Source organism: Bubalus bubalis, chromosome 16, assembly GCF_019923935.1.
Source record: "Bubalus bubalis isolate 160015118507 breed Murrah chromosome 16, NDDB_SH_1, whole genome shotgun sequence".
Taxonomy (NCBI): domain Eukaryota; kingdom Metazoa; phylum Chordata; class Mammalia; order Artiodactyla; family Bovidae; genus Bubalus; species Bubalus bubalis.
In genome coordinates, this window is record NC_059172.1 from 8,513,247 (window position 1) to 8,527,115 (window position 13,869).

The window sequence follows — 13,869 nt, forward strand, 5'->3', positions numbered from 1 at the left end:
CCTCCATTCAGGAGCCACCCTGGGCAAATCCCAGCCCTTGTGTCTGTCTCCGAGTGTGTGTGTATTCCTGCACAGCATCTTCTCAGCCCTTTGGTTACTCTCTGCCTCCATCTCTCTAAGCCTCTACTCCATGCCGGCTTCCTTTTCAGCTCCAGATGCTGCTCGGCCCTGACCAACGGCTTAAGGAAAACCTTGGGTCACTCTCTTATGTCACAGGTGAAGAACTGAGGCCCTGAGAGAGAGAGAGAGTGTGTGTGTGTCTAGTTCAAGGACACGCAAGTCACTGGCAAAAGTGAGAATACAAGTCAGGCCTCCTCACTCCCAGAGTAATATTTCTTCCATTCCATGCCCCATCACCCATCAGTTTCTTCGTACTCTCTCCTCTTCCAGGAGACTTTCAGATGCCTCTCTCTCTGCAACTAGGGGACAGATGACGCCCTTCTCTCAGCATGGTGTTCTAGAAGAACTCAGTACTGTAGTCCAGTGTACTTTTGATTCCTTATAGGTCTCAGACAGTGAAAGTAGAGCCATGGGAACCTCACCTCTTGCCCCATTTATTCTGAGCATCTCACTTCATGGTGGTGGAAAAGTCCCCTCCCCTCCTCTCTCATCTACCCCCATGATGGTTTCATAGTCATTACAAATATTGGAGTCCAGGACTTCCCTGGTGGTCCAGTGGCTAAGTCTCTGCACTCCCAAAGCAAGGGGGCCTGGGTTCGATTTTTGATCAGGGAACTAGATCTCACATGCTGCAACTAAGATCCAGTGCAGCCAGATAAATAAATGTAAATATATATTAAAAAAAAAAAGTTGGAGTCCTTCAAGCTCCCAGGACTGGTCAGTTTTAGGATATTCCTTCTCAGAAGCCCTGGGGAGGAACAGGGCAGCCTCGCACATCTCAAGTCCTCAGGGTTGTGAACAGATAGGAGATCCCTCTAACCAGGCTGATGGCTTCAAGGACTGCAGATACCTTCGTGTCCCTGCCGGACCCCCCAAAGGTCACTCTGAGCCAGGGGCTTTTGAGAGAGGCAGCAAGTCCTGGTTGAGGCTATGGTCTGGGAGAGACGGGGATGGTAAAGGCTGTCCTTGCCCTGCCTCCACCCCCCTTGGATCCCTCCCCTGTGTAACTTACCCACCCTTACTTGAGGGGCAGTCCTCCCCGCGCCCCATCCCAAATCAGAAAAGTGGTTCCTGGGGCCCGCTGCTCCAGCTGATTCCTCCGGGCACAGGTGAAGGTAGGGTGGGAGGGCAAGTTTCAGTCTGCCACCGGGATGCCAGGGAGGATCTACGTGGGCAGAGGGGTCCATGGGGGGGAGGGATTCCTTCCTTTTCTCTAGGCAGCAGGGTCTCAGCCATGGTGGCAGGGAGCGCCATCTCAGTCACTTCCACAGGCCAGTGCCTAGCATAGGGTCAGCCCCCAGGAAAGCTCAAGTAAAGCCTATTGAATGAATGGGGGGGGTCCCTCTTTCCCCAAGAAGAAGTGCCGGGGGGCATCTCCCGGGTCTCCCCAGCAGCAGAGGTTTGTAAGGATCATATCTTGATTATTTTCCCCCCTCAGCGCCCAGTACAGAGCCTGACATGCAGTTGCATTTGTAACTCCACGCTGAAAGAATAGGGTTTTCACTGTCCATTAGAGGAAAGGCCACAGAAGCTCCCCCCTGGACACAGAGGACAGAGACCCCCTGGTAGTTGCTTCTGAATCCCCAAGGCCTAGAGCAGTGCCAGGCAGGCGCTGGATGGGTCTTGGTGGAAGGTGGGGGTGGTCCCAAGCAGCAGGTTCCCCTCTGCCCGCATCCTCCTTACCTGTAAGACACCTGTTTCCGTAGGTGCATCTGGCCAAACCGCTCCTCCACAGGGGGTCCGGCGGCCCGGTCCCGGGGTGCCTCGGCCTCCTGGCCTCGCCGGCAGCGCCTTCGCACCACCTCCTCCTCGACCGCCCGGCCGCCACCAGCCCCGTCCCCGCGGGGCCCTCCGCCGCCCGGCCCCTCGGCCATCCTGCGGCCGCCCGCTTCCCGCGGCTCCGGCGGCCTTTCGGGGTTCCCTGCTCAAGTTCAGTCTCCCTTCCTTCTGAGCCTGGGGCCGCGAGGCGGGGGTTGGGGGATGGGGAGCGCGCGGTCCCGCACGTCCCTCCCGACGTCCGGGGCTCAGACGGCGGCTGGGCGCCGCGCCCGGGAAGGGCCGGCTGGGAGCCTCCGGCGCCCCTGGGGGGAGCAGTCCTGGTGGGTGTCGGGGTGCTGCGTGGTGAGCGCTGGGGGCGCCCCCCGGACGGCTGGAGCCCGAGCCCGGGCGCTGAGCGCGCTCCTGCAGCCGCAGCCGCTGCCGCGCACCCAGACTGTCACCTTAGAGACACCCGCCCGCCCGCGGGGTACAGGGGAGGGCGCCGCCCCACCCCGCCAGCCCGGCTCGGGCACCGGAGGAGCGAGCCCGGCCCGGCCGCAGCGGGCACGATCCTGGCCCCGGGCGCCCGCCAAAGCCCACCCCCGAGCCCCCTCCCCTGTACCCCGCAGCCCGGCAGCTGCCAATCATCGGCCCGCCCGTCACTCAGAGGCAGTGATGCACCCCTCTCGGCCCGCGCTTTCCGGCTTCGGCATTCGCCGCGCGGGCAGGGGGGTTGGGGGGGGGGGGCGATGTTGGCGGGGGCGGTGACACGAGCTGGCTTTAACCCCGTCGGTGCCATGGGACTTGAGAGACCCAATTAGATTTGAAGAAGGGGCGCAGGAAGGGCAACATGGGCCAGGATGCCTTGAATTTGAGGATGGACTTGATTGCAGGTTAAGTGTTAGCTCTCTAGGCCTAGCTCTCTGCTGAACCCTGCCCAGATGCCAGTGGGTGTGGAATGGTGGCCTGTCCCCTGAAAGCCCTGGGCCAGGGTCTCCCAGAAGATTGAATCCATCTCTGGGCTGGGATAGGGGAGAACCCAACTCAGGAAGGAAAGACTAGAGGTCTCTTTGAGGTTCATCTTCTTCCCCATGGAAATCCCATGGTTCCTCCTTGCAGCATCTCCTCTTGTCCTTGGGGTGTTCTGCACTTGAACCTTCCATCTGAATGATGGCAGGACCCTGGGTAACTTCTCAGATCTAACGCCTCCTATCCATTACCCTAGACTTATCTTTCTGAAGTTGACCTTTTGATTCTGGGTGGCCTGCAGCGGCTTGGAGCAGGGCTTGGGTCCCCAGCCAGAGACTGGGGCTGGGTTGAGGCAATGAAAGCACCAGATTCTAGCCCCTAGACCAGTGATCAGTGCCAAGGGCCCTCACCCAAGACAGACAGTATCGAAGCAAGTGGAGTATTTATTAAGAGGAAAAGAGTACAGTACTTGTAAATAGACACACAGGCAAACTAGAGGAAGAGTCCTTGAGTCGTGCTCCGTGGCAGTTTGAATTACTTGTATGGGGTGTTTCTCCTGGGTTTCCTTTGGCCAATCATTCTGATTTGCCTGGTTCACAGTCCATATTTGGCAGATCTCAAGATCCTTGAATGTGCGCACATGCTTCTCTAAGCCAAGGTGGATTCTACCGGAGAGGGTGTTGGTAGAACATCCCTTGACATAACTCACCCTTTGACCTCCAAGGAGCCTTTTCTGCACCTGTGCAGTCTAAGAGGTCTCCTGACTTGAGAATGAGAAATATGTGGTCTGGGCAGGGCTTAGCTGCCTCTCTTAATTGTCCTGCTATTCTCCTCTTGGAGTTTCGGCCCACAGGGAATGAATCTCCAATCGCTTTACCCTGGGGGAGTGGGGGACCCGATCTACCTCCCGCCTCACTTTGACCACAGCATTTACTCTCCCTCTGCAATATTTAGTGCCCCCTCAACCTTACCTGTACTTAGCCTGGCATTCAAGGCCTGCCTTCACCTCCCCACATCCTATCCTCCAGTTCCATCCATTTCCTTCCACTCATCTGTGTTCCATATTCTGGGAATTGGCATCAGCCTTGTATACCATTGTTCATCTGAAATCTTCTGTTGCTGTACTTCAAATTCGATCCGCTGAAATGCCTCCACCTCTAGGAAGTCTCCCTGGATGGCTCCAGCTGAAAGGCACTCTTTTTCTTCCCAGGCCCCCTTGTCCTCTGCACCCAGTGTCTAGTCTAGTCTGTCTTATCTTTCCCCACTGTCTGTGGGCCCCGGAAGGTGGGAGGGACCAGACTCTCAGAGGTAAAGAACGGATTACAGAGGGGGAGAGCTGTACTGCTCGAGGCTCCTCCAGCTCTCACCAGCCCTACAGTGGCTGTCCCGCTCTGTGCCTTTGCTCATGTTGTTCCCATTGCCGGCAGGATGTCCCTTTTTCTGAAATCCTGCCCATCTGTCAAGGCCATTCTCCGACGCCACATCCCCCATAAGGCCCTCCCTGACACTCCACTACAGACGTTGTCTCCCTCCTACAGCCCTGTAACTGCTTCCTGGGCCCCTCTCCGGGCATTCCCCTTCACCCTCTAACAATAACTAACATCTCATTTGATTCTTACCACAAGCCCGGGTGGTAGATGTTATCGCTTCCTCCATGTTACAGATGAGGACCCTGAGATGTCATTCAAGTGATTTATTTGCTCCAAGATGGCTCAGGTGAGGTGAGTGAGTGGCGAGCCAGGGTTTAAATCTAGGTCTTTTGGCCCCAGAACTCATGCCTTTTCCCACTCCCTACGGGCTGCCTGCCACACAGTAACAGCCTCACGTTGGCCTGCTTCCCTCATCTTCAAATGCCCCAAAGGCAGCTGCCTCCATTCCGCCTTGCCCCTCTCTTCTGGTCTATCAATTCCACCTTGGATGAATGGAATAAATGGAATTGCATTAAGCATCTTGACCACTGGGGAGCTTGCAATGGAAAGCCAAGTTCTAAAGAAGTCCTGTTGTGGCGTAGGGGGATGCGGGAGGGAGGCGGGTAGAAGGGAGTGAGGGGGTTAGGCCCTTGAGAGCTCCTCCCTGCCCCCACAACTTTGCCCCTGAGATGGCCTCCAGGATTGCTAATTTTCCAAACTGCCAGGCCCGGGGTAGCCTCCTATACTGAGAATTATGGTCATTCTGCTGGATTTGACATTCCCTCACAGCTGCTTAGCTGCTGAGTTCCAGGTCGTTTTTTTTGGTCGACTCTTTGCCAAGCTCACTCCTCTCAATCCTTTTTAAATGAGAACTTCTCCCCTCTGTCCTCACACCTCCCCCACGTAGGACCAGCTGCTGACTGCGTTATTTTTTTAGCTGCGTGGCTCTGCCCTCTTCCCAAGAATCCAAGGGAAGAATGAAAGCCCCCCTCCCCCGCCACCAGCCTGACCACCTTTTGCAGCCTCTCCCAGCTGCAGCTGGCTCCTTGCTCGCCTCTGCACTCAGAAAATAATAGCTAATGCCTTTCGAGTGTTTACTGCCTAACTGACCTTGTGCTAAGAACTTCGTGGGCAAGCTTTCAGTTATCCCTCACAGCAGTTTTATGAGGGTGGGTACTATTTTACAGACAAGGATGCTGAGGCTTTGAGAGGTTTGGTCATTTGCCAAGGTCACGCACAGATGTGAAGCAGGAACATCAGACGCATGCTGTTAACTGTCACTCTGATGACCAAGAGACTCAGGCTTCCTTGGAGGTGAGTTCCCAGCCTGTCTCCTCCCTCCCAGTGCCCCAACGGGCACCTGTTACCCTCGTCAAATAGGTGCCCCATTTGGTCAGATGGCTTCTGGGGTGGTCCAATCTCTGGAATTGGAGCCTTGCCCCAGCCCATCCCAGCTCCAGGGCATCACTCACAGCCGCTCTCCGTGCTGACAGAGCTTTGGTTTCCAGGTGTAACAAAGGGTTTGTTGTGGCAATCTGAGCAGGGTGACTGACCTCATGAAAGCCACCACGTGTGTGTGTGTGCGGCAGTGCCAGCTGCCAGGGCTGACAATACAGTGCAAAGGCTGCAGCTCCATCACTGGGGACATCCTGGGGAGGGGCCCCCTCAGGGACAGTGACACAGTGCTGAGGAGGCGGAAGTCAACAGGTGGCTTGCATGAGGGAGGTAACCCTGCTTCCCAGCACAGGCGGGGAGGACTGTCTGGGCTGGATGGGCATGATGACTGCAGATGACCACGCCTTGACCCGCTTGCCAAACCCTGGGCTCCAGGGAGCCCCCCAGTGTGCTTGGATCTTGTGCCAGATTAAGAGCTGGGTTAGGGGTAAGGAAGGTGGAAGGGGTGCTGGGGTGCGAGCTGGAGAGCCGGAGGGGCAACATGAGCTCTGAAGCCAAACAGATCTGTCTTCTTTATGCAGTTTTCTTTCTTTGTTTATATTTGGCTGTTCTGGGTCTTCATTGCTGCAAAGGCTTTTCCCTAGTTGTGGCAGGCTACTCTCTACTTGTGGTGTGCTGGCTTCTCACTGCGGCAGCTCTTCGTATTGCAGAGGACAGGCTCAAGGGCGCGTGGGCTCAGTAATTGCAGCTCACACGCTCAGTTGCTCCTCTGCATGCGGGATCTTCCCAGGTCAGGGATCGAACCCGTATCTCCTGCCTTGGCAGGTGGATTCTTTCCTGCTGAGCCAGCAGGAAAGTCCCAAACCTGTCTTCAAATATCCACTTTGCCACTTACTTGCTGTATGACCTTGGTCAAGTCATTTCACCTCTCTGAACCCCACGTTCTTCAGTTGTAAAAATGCTCACCCTAACTGGGACTTGTAAAGTTCTCAGTCCAATGCCTGGCAGATGGTCACAAATCAATAATGAGAGGATGCTAGATTTCAAGCCCTTTGCCATCAGGAACTGGGTCTTGTTTGTGCTCCCAAGGTCATCATGGTTCCGTGCATGTAAGAGATACCCTATAAATATTTGTGGGTCCCATTCCTCTGAGCAACTATTTCAAACTTTGCCCCTCGCTCCCCAGTGCAACTCCCATGCTCACCCTCCCCGTTGTCTTGTCCTCAAACTTCACAGTCACAGGGCGTCTCCCTCAGTTTCCTGTCTCCCCATGTTCTTCAGTCACACGGTGCCCTCCATTTCTATCTAGGCTTCTCCAGGTCAAAGTGGATCTTTCCACCTGCTCCCTGGATCCCTTCCCTTCCTCCACTCCCACTCCCGTCAGCCATCACCTTCCCTCTCTGTTGACTCCTTGTCTTCTAGACATTATTGTTGTTCAGTTGCTCAGTAGCCTCCAACTCTTTGTGACTCCATCGGCTGAAGCACACCAGGCCCCCTGTCCTTCACCGTCCCCCAGAGTTTGCTCAAACTCATGTCCATCGAGTCGATGATGCCATCCAACCGTCCCATCCTCTGTGGCCCCCTTCTCCTCCTGCTCTCAATCTTTTGCAGTATAAGGGTCTCTTCCAATGATTCAGCTCTTTGCATCAGGTGGCCAAACCATTAGAGCTGAAGCTTCAGCATCAGTCCTTCCAGTGAACATTCAGGGTTGATTTCCTTTAGGATGGACTGGTTGGATCTCCTTGCTGTCCAAGGGACTCTCAAGAGTCTTCTCCAGCACCAGTTTGAAAGCATCAATTCTTTGGCACTCAGCCTTCTTTATGGTCCAGCTCTCACATCCAGACATGACTACTGGAAAAACCGTACTTTGACTAAAGGACTTTTGCTGGCAAAGAGATGTCTCTGCTTTTTAATACCCATCTAGGTTTGTCATAGCTTTTCTTCCAAGGAGCAAGTGTCTTTTTTTTAATTTGATGGCTACAGTTACCGTTTACAGTGATTTTGGAGCCCAAAAAAAGTCTGTCATTGTTTCCATTTTTTCCCCACCTATTTGCCTGAAGTGATGGGACTGGATGCCATGATCTTCTTTTTTTGAATGTTGAGTTTAAGTCAGCTTTTTCACTGTCCTCTTTCACTTCCATCAAGAGGCTCTTTAGTTGCTCTTCAATTTCTGCATTATCATCTACATATCTGTGTTATCTGTATTATCATCTGCATATCTAGGTTGCTGATATTTCTCCCTGGCAACCTTGATTCCAGCTTGTGACTCATCCAGCCTGGCATTTCACATGATATACTTGGCATAGAAGTTAAATAAGCAGGGCGACAATACACAGCCTTGACGTACTCCTTTCCCAATTTTGAACCAGTCTGTGGTTCCATGTCTGGTTCCAACTGTTGCTTCTTGACCTGCATACAGGTTTCTCAGGAGGCAGGTAAGGTGGTCTGGTATTCCCATCTCTTTAAGAAATTTCCACAGTTTGTTGTGGTCCACACGGTCAAAGGCTTTAGCGTAGTCAATGAAGCAGAAGATGTTTTTCTAGAAATAATCGTGGTCATCTCTCCCTTGTCTGAAAGAACAGTCCCAAAGTGCTCTTGATTGCCCCTACACCCGCCTCTTGATGCCACCCTCAGTGACATGTGTTCACTGCACCCCCGTCTGCTTCATTCTTCACATCCATCCCACCTGTTCTCATCTCCACCCAAGTCTCCCTTCTGGCTCAGTTCTCCCCTACACAGCTCCAGACACAGCCACTGGTGACCTCATTATCAAAGCGAATGGACACCTTGTCTTCTGATCTTTCCCAGCTTCTCAGACGGCATCCGACAGCTGTGAGCTCTGCTCCTAGAAGCTCTCTCCATCCGTTTCCGAGACACTCACCTCTCCCAGTTTTTCTCCCCTCTCTGCACATTCCTGCACAGCCTTCCTGTTTACTCCTCTTCTTCCACTGTTTCTTAATGTCCACCTTCCCTGTAGTTCTGCCCCTAAGTCTCTTTTCCCTTTACGCAGATCCAAGATTTTAACATACCACCTGGATGCTGACAACTTCCTAATCTCCGCCTGGGATCCCTTTCCGCCAAGTCCTAGACTTGCATGCTAATGCGAACACCCTACAGGCAGCTCAAATGCAAGATGTGCTAAAAGGAATTCTTTTTCTCTCCAAACCTGCTCCTCCTCCGGCATTCCCTGTCTCAGCAAATGGTCTTATCTACCACCATGGCCTCGAAGTCAGACATCTAAATGTCATGCCAGGCTCCAGCCTCACTCTTGCACCCCACAGCCAATTTGATGTCAAAGCCTGTTGATAATTCCTTCTAATTATCTCTGGAATCTGTCTCATCTTCACTCTATGCCCTGTAGAGCCCCAGGACAGGCAAATCTGATTATCTCACTCTCTGGTTTAAAAACATTCAGTAACTCTCTATCACCTTCAGGATAAAATGTTTTTTCTGTTTAGATCCCTGCAAGGGCCATACTTTCCATCAGGGCCAGGAGGAGGCTGAGGCAAGTGTGACACTTTAGAGTGCCACGTTTAAGGAGGTACTCATTCCCAGGGCTGTACAAGGGCCTCCTTAAGTTTGCACCCTAACCACCGCTTTGCCTCACCCCAGTCCTAGCTCAGCTCTTCATGGCTACATGTCTGCATGATATTCTCTGCACCCCAAACACTCTAAGCCCTTCTGTACCTCTCCGACTCCTACCCACCCTATAAGACTCAGTCAAGGGACTTTCCTGGTGGTCCAGTGGTTAAGAATCCACCCTGCAATGCAGGGATGTGAGTTTGATACTTGGTCAGGGAACTAAGATCTCACATGCTGCGGAACAGCTAAGCCAGTGCGCCACAACTAGAGAGCCCATGCACCTCAACGAAATATCCTGCATGTTGCAACAAAGATCCTGAGTGCTGCAACTAAGATCTGATGCAGCCCAATGCACACATACATACATATTAAAAAAAAAAAAAAAACTCAGTCAAAGGCCACCTCCTCCAAGTTGCCCTCCCTGATCTGTGGAATCTGAACTACATGACACTCTTCTGTATTTCCTTAGCACCCCTCCATCACACTGGGCCTGATGACTGGTTCACGTCCCAGCCGCCTCCACAATCCTGGGGGACCTTTGAAAGCAGTTTGTTGAGTGACTAATAGAGGGAATGGATGAGTCCATCAGGAAAGGGGGTTGAGCTAAACGTTCTTGTTAATAATAATCACAGCTTTGGCCCAGAGCCCAGACTTTAATGCCTTTGCTTTAAAAGGCTTGCATATCTTAGCAGTTAAAACTGATGCCCTGCAGCAGGCAACGAGGTCACCATCAAGTGGTCAAGATGAGGCTGTGGGAGAATGGGGAGAGAGGATGGGCCTTGAAGGCCAGTTCCAAAGCTCTAGAGTTCTGTCTGGTCTTGCCCATCTTCGCTTCTGGTGGGCAGCTGACCCAGGTGGCATCCTACCACAGTCCCTGCTTCCGAGTATGAAAGTATCATGCTTGTGAGATAAGCGTCAACATCCAGGCATTCGAGGCCTTCTGGCTCTGGCCCCTGATCACTATCCAGCCTCAGTTCTCAGCATTCTTGCTGTCTACCTCCCGGCTATCCTGAACTATTTGAGATTTTCTTGAAGTTTTCCGGCTCTCTCTCCCACCTTTGAGGGCTTTGCCCGTGCCATTTCTTTCTGGGATGCCCCTTTGTCTCTCCTGCCTACTTCCAATGGTCTTTCGTGTCACCTACTCCGGGAAGCCCTTGCCGCTAGTCTTGGGGAGGCACCCTCTTCTGTGCTCTAACAGCACCCCTAGTTTGGCCCTTAGCCCATTGTATGAATACTGTCTCTAAAGGCACAGCTAGGGACTTCCTCATGCCAAGACTCCGTGCTCCCAATGCGGGGGGTCAGGGTTCGATCCCTGGTCAGGGAACTAGATCTCACATACTGAAACTAAGAGTCTACACGCCACATGCCACACAAGACCCAGTACAGTCAAACAAATAAGTAGATAAATTAGTTTATATATATATATACTGCTACTGCTGCTAAGTCGCTCAGTCGTGTCCAACTCTGTGCAACCCCATAGATGGCAGACCACCAGGCTTCCCCATCCCTGGGATTTTCCAAGCAAGAACACTGGAGTGAGTTGCCATTTCCTTCTCCAATGCATGAAAGTGAAAAGTGAAAGTGAAGTCGCTCAGTCGTGTCCGACTCTAGCGACCCCATGGACTGCAGCCTACCAGGCTCCTCAGTCCATGGGATTTTCTAGGCAAGAGTACTGGAGTGGGGTGCCATTGCCTTCTCCATATATATATATGTAATTTCAAAGGGGCTTCCCTGGTAGCTCAGATGGTAAAGAATCTGCCTGCAATGTAGGAGACCTGGGTTTGATCCCTGGGTTGGGAAGATCCCTTGGAGAAGGGAATGGCAACCCACTCCAGTATTCTTGCCTGGAGAACTCCATAGACAGACCACGGGGTCACAAAGAGTCAGACCTGACTGAGCGACTCACACACACACATATTTTAAAGGCACAGTTAATCTTTCTCAGAGTCAGTGTGCACTGGGTCCTGTTCTAAACAGCTCACTGAATTCCCGTAACCTCATGCACTGAATGTTACTTATATTCTTTTCTTACAGGTGGGGCACTGGAGGCTCAGGGAGGTTCAGGTTACGTGGCGTCTTCGTTTCTGACACTGCATAACGAATTGCAACAAACACTGCGGCTTAAAACAACACGGGTGTGACCTCCGTGTCTGGGCTCAGGGCACAGCTCAGCTGGGTCCTGCGCTCAGGCCCTCCCCAGGCGGCTGCCCAGGTGTTGGCTGGGCGGGGCCCTCATCTGGAGCTGGGGGTCCTCTTCTAAGCTGCTCAGGTGGTTGGCAGAATCCAGTGCCTTGCCTCAGGAGTGTGAGGCCCTCAGAGCCTAGAGGCTGCCCTCTCCATGTGGTACGAAACATGGCTGTTTGCTTCTTTAAGGCCAGCAGGAGACTCTCTTTCTCTTTGGGAAGGGTTCAGTCCCTCTTTTCAGAGAAGGCAATGGCACCCCACTCCAGTACTCTTGCCTAGAAAATCCCATGGATGGAGGAGCCTGGTAGGCTGCAGTCCATGGGGTCGCTAAGAGTCGGACACGACTGAGCGACTTCAATTCCACTTTTCACTTTCATGCACTGGAGAAGGAAATGGCAACCCACTCCAGTATTCTTGCCTGGAGAATCCTGGGGACGTGGGAGCCTGGTGGGTGCCGTCTATGGGGTCGCACAGAGTCGGACACGACTGAAGTGACTTAGCAGCAGCAGCAGCAGCAGCAGCAGTCCCTCTTTGAATGGCTTTCACCCGATTAAGTCAGGCCCACCCAGGGTGGTCTCCCTTAAAAAATTTTTTTTATTTATTATTTCTTTGCTTGGCCACCTCACATCCTATCTGTGGCATGCGAGATCTAGTTCCCTGACCAGGGGTCGAAACTAGGGCCCCCTGCATTGGGGGCACAGAGTCTTAGTCGCTGGACCACCAGGGAAGTCCCTCCTTTTGAATTAACTCAGAATTAACTGATTTGGGACCTTCATTACACCTGCAAAATCCCTTAACTTTTTCCTTGAAAGGTCACCTAACTATGGGAGTGGCATCCCTGACACGCACAGGTCTCCCCCCTCCCAGACCCTAGGGGAAGGGATGACCCTGGGTGTGCACCCCAAGGTGCAGGATCCCTGGAGCCCATGTTGGAATTCTGCCCACTGCACATGGCTAGCAAGTGGCGGTTCCAGTCGCCAAAGGCAGCTCTTTTTCCTCTGAAGTGTGCGCCTCTGATGCAGATGAGGCAAAGATACAAGAAACTAAGAAATGGCAGGGAAGAGGAGCAGCAACCTGGGTACTGTGCGTACAGTGCGTGCGACGTCTGGCCACCCTGGACGCTGAGTGCTCACCGTTCCCACCCTTGAAGGCAGGCCAGGTGGCCTGTATGCCTCTCTGCTTCCACACACAGTAGTGGGAGGAGCTGGGAGGAGCCTTGGGGTATGGGGATTGCAGCAGAATTCTTTCGCCATCTGATTTGAATTCTGTGTCTGGCTGGAGGAGGGAACCCAGTACAAACGCCTTCTCAAACCCCTCACCCTCGGTCACTACTGATCAGAATATAGACTTGCATGTGTGCTAAGTCCCTTCAGGCCCGTCTGACTCTTTGAGACCCTATGGACCATAGCCCACCAGGCTCCTCTATCCATGGAATTCTCTAGGCAAGAACACTGGAGTGAGTAGCCATCCATCCTCCAGGGATTCTTCCCGATCTAGGGGTCGAACCGGCATCTCTTATGTCTCCTGTGTTGGCAGGTGGGTTCTCTGCCACTAGTGCCACCTGGGAAGCCCCCAGATAAACTTACCCTTCTTATTCCTTCATCTTCAGTACCCCCCCCACCACGACCCCTACCATGAAGAAAAGCACAAAGTCAGGGATTGATGCTGCATCATTTTTTTTTTTTTTTACTTTTGCCTTCTTAAAGCATGTGCTGAGCTGATGGGTGAAGCGGTTTGGCAATTAAAAAGGCCCAGCGGCTTGGGCAGCGGCAGGGGCGGAGGCCAGGTGAGGGGTTGGGGGAGACCCTCTCTCCTGGGCCAGGGAGCAGCAAAGCCCGCACTAACTTCATAAAATACAAAACTAGGGAGGGTTGAAGGTAGGAGGGAGACTTGTAAAATACAATATCTTAGGGACTGGCAATAATAAAAAATAAGGTTCATTATTTACAAACAATTTCTGTTCTTGGTCTCTGTACAGTGGAGGGGGCGGGGCAGGGCTTAGTGGGTCGGTCTGCTGATGTGTCTGTGTGTGTATGTGGTCGGGGTGGGGCAGGGAGGCAGTGGTCCTCTTGGTCATTATGAGAAAGGAGGTGGGTAACCCAGTGAGTGGTTTATCTGAGAAGGACGGATGGTTGTGGGAGGGAGTGGGTGAGAACAGAGTGGTTGGCCCAAGGGAACAGTCCAGATGTGGGGGGAGGGGGGGCCCCAGTCAAGATCTGGGGCAAAGAGGGGCTGGTGGGGGATGGGGAGTGGAACCCTTTCTCCTGGGAGGGGACCCCAGGGGGCAGGGGTACGAGCCGGATCCGGGTTGGTGAGCAGGACGACCCCTCTTCTGAGTACCAGAGGGTACGCCCTGTGTCCTGGGTCTTGGCATGGCCTAGGAGAGCTTGACGGTGGTGTTGGGACCCAGATCCCTGGAGAGAGAAGAGAAGTCAGGGATGACGCTGTCCGG

General features: G+C 53.2%; 2 protein-coding genes across 4 annotated transcripts in view; both read right to left on the reverse strand.

Moving 5' to 3' along the window:
* DGKZ (diacylglycerol kinase zeta) overlaps positions 1-2,013 on the reverse strand; it is a 44,864-nt gene extending 42,851 nt beyond the window's left edge. Inside the window, exon 1 of one of the 2 annotated variants that reach the window (XM_025266124.2) lies at positions 1,804-2,013. In XM_025266124.2, the coding sequence (XP_025121909.1) occupies positions 1,804-1,994 (191 nt within the window). In that variant the 5' untranslated portion in view covers positions 1,995-2,013. The remainder of the gene's footprint in view (positions 1-1,803) is intronic. The other variant, XM_025266125.1, reaches the window with a different exon arrangement.
* Positions 2,014-13,076: 11,063 nt separating this feature from the next.
* CREB3L1 (cAMP responsive element binding protein 3 like 1) overlaps positions 13,077-13,869 on the reverse strand; it is a 37,287-nt gene continuing 36,494 nt past the window's right edge. For both annotated transcript variants that reach the window (XM_006042369.4, XM_025266133.3), the window contains exon 12: positions 13,077-13,831. In XM_006042369.4, the coding sequence (XP_006042431.1) occupies positions 13,795-13,831 (37 nt within the window). In that variant the 3' untranslated portion in view covers positions 13,077-13,794. The remainder of the gene's footprint in view (positions 13,832-13,869) is intronic.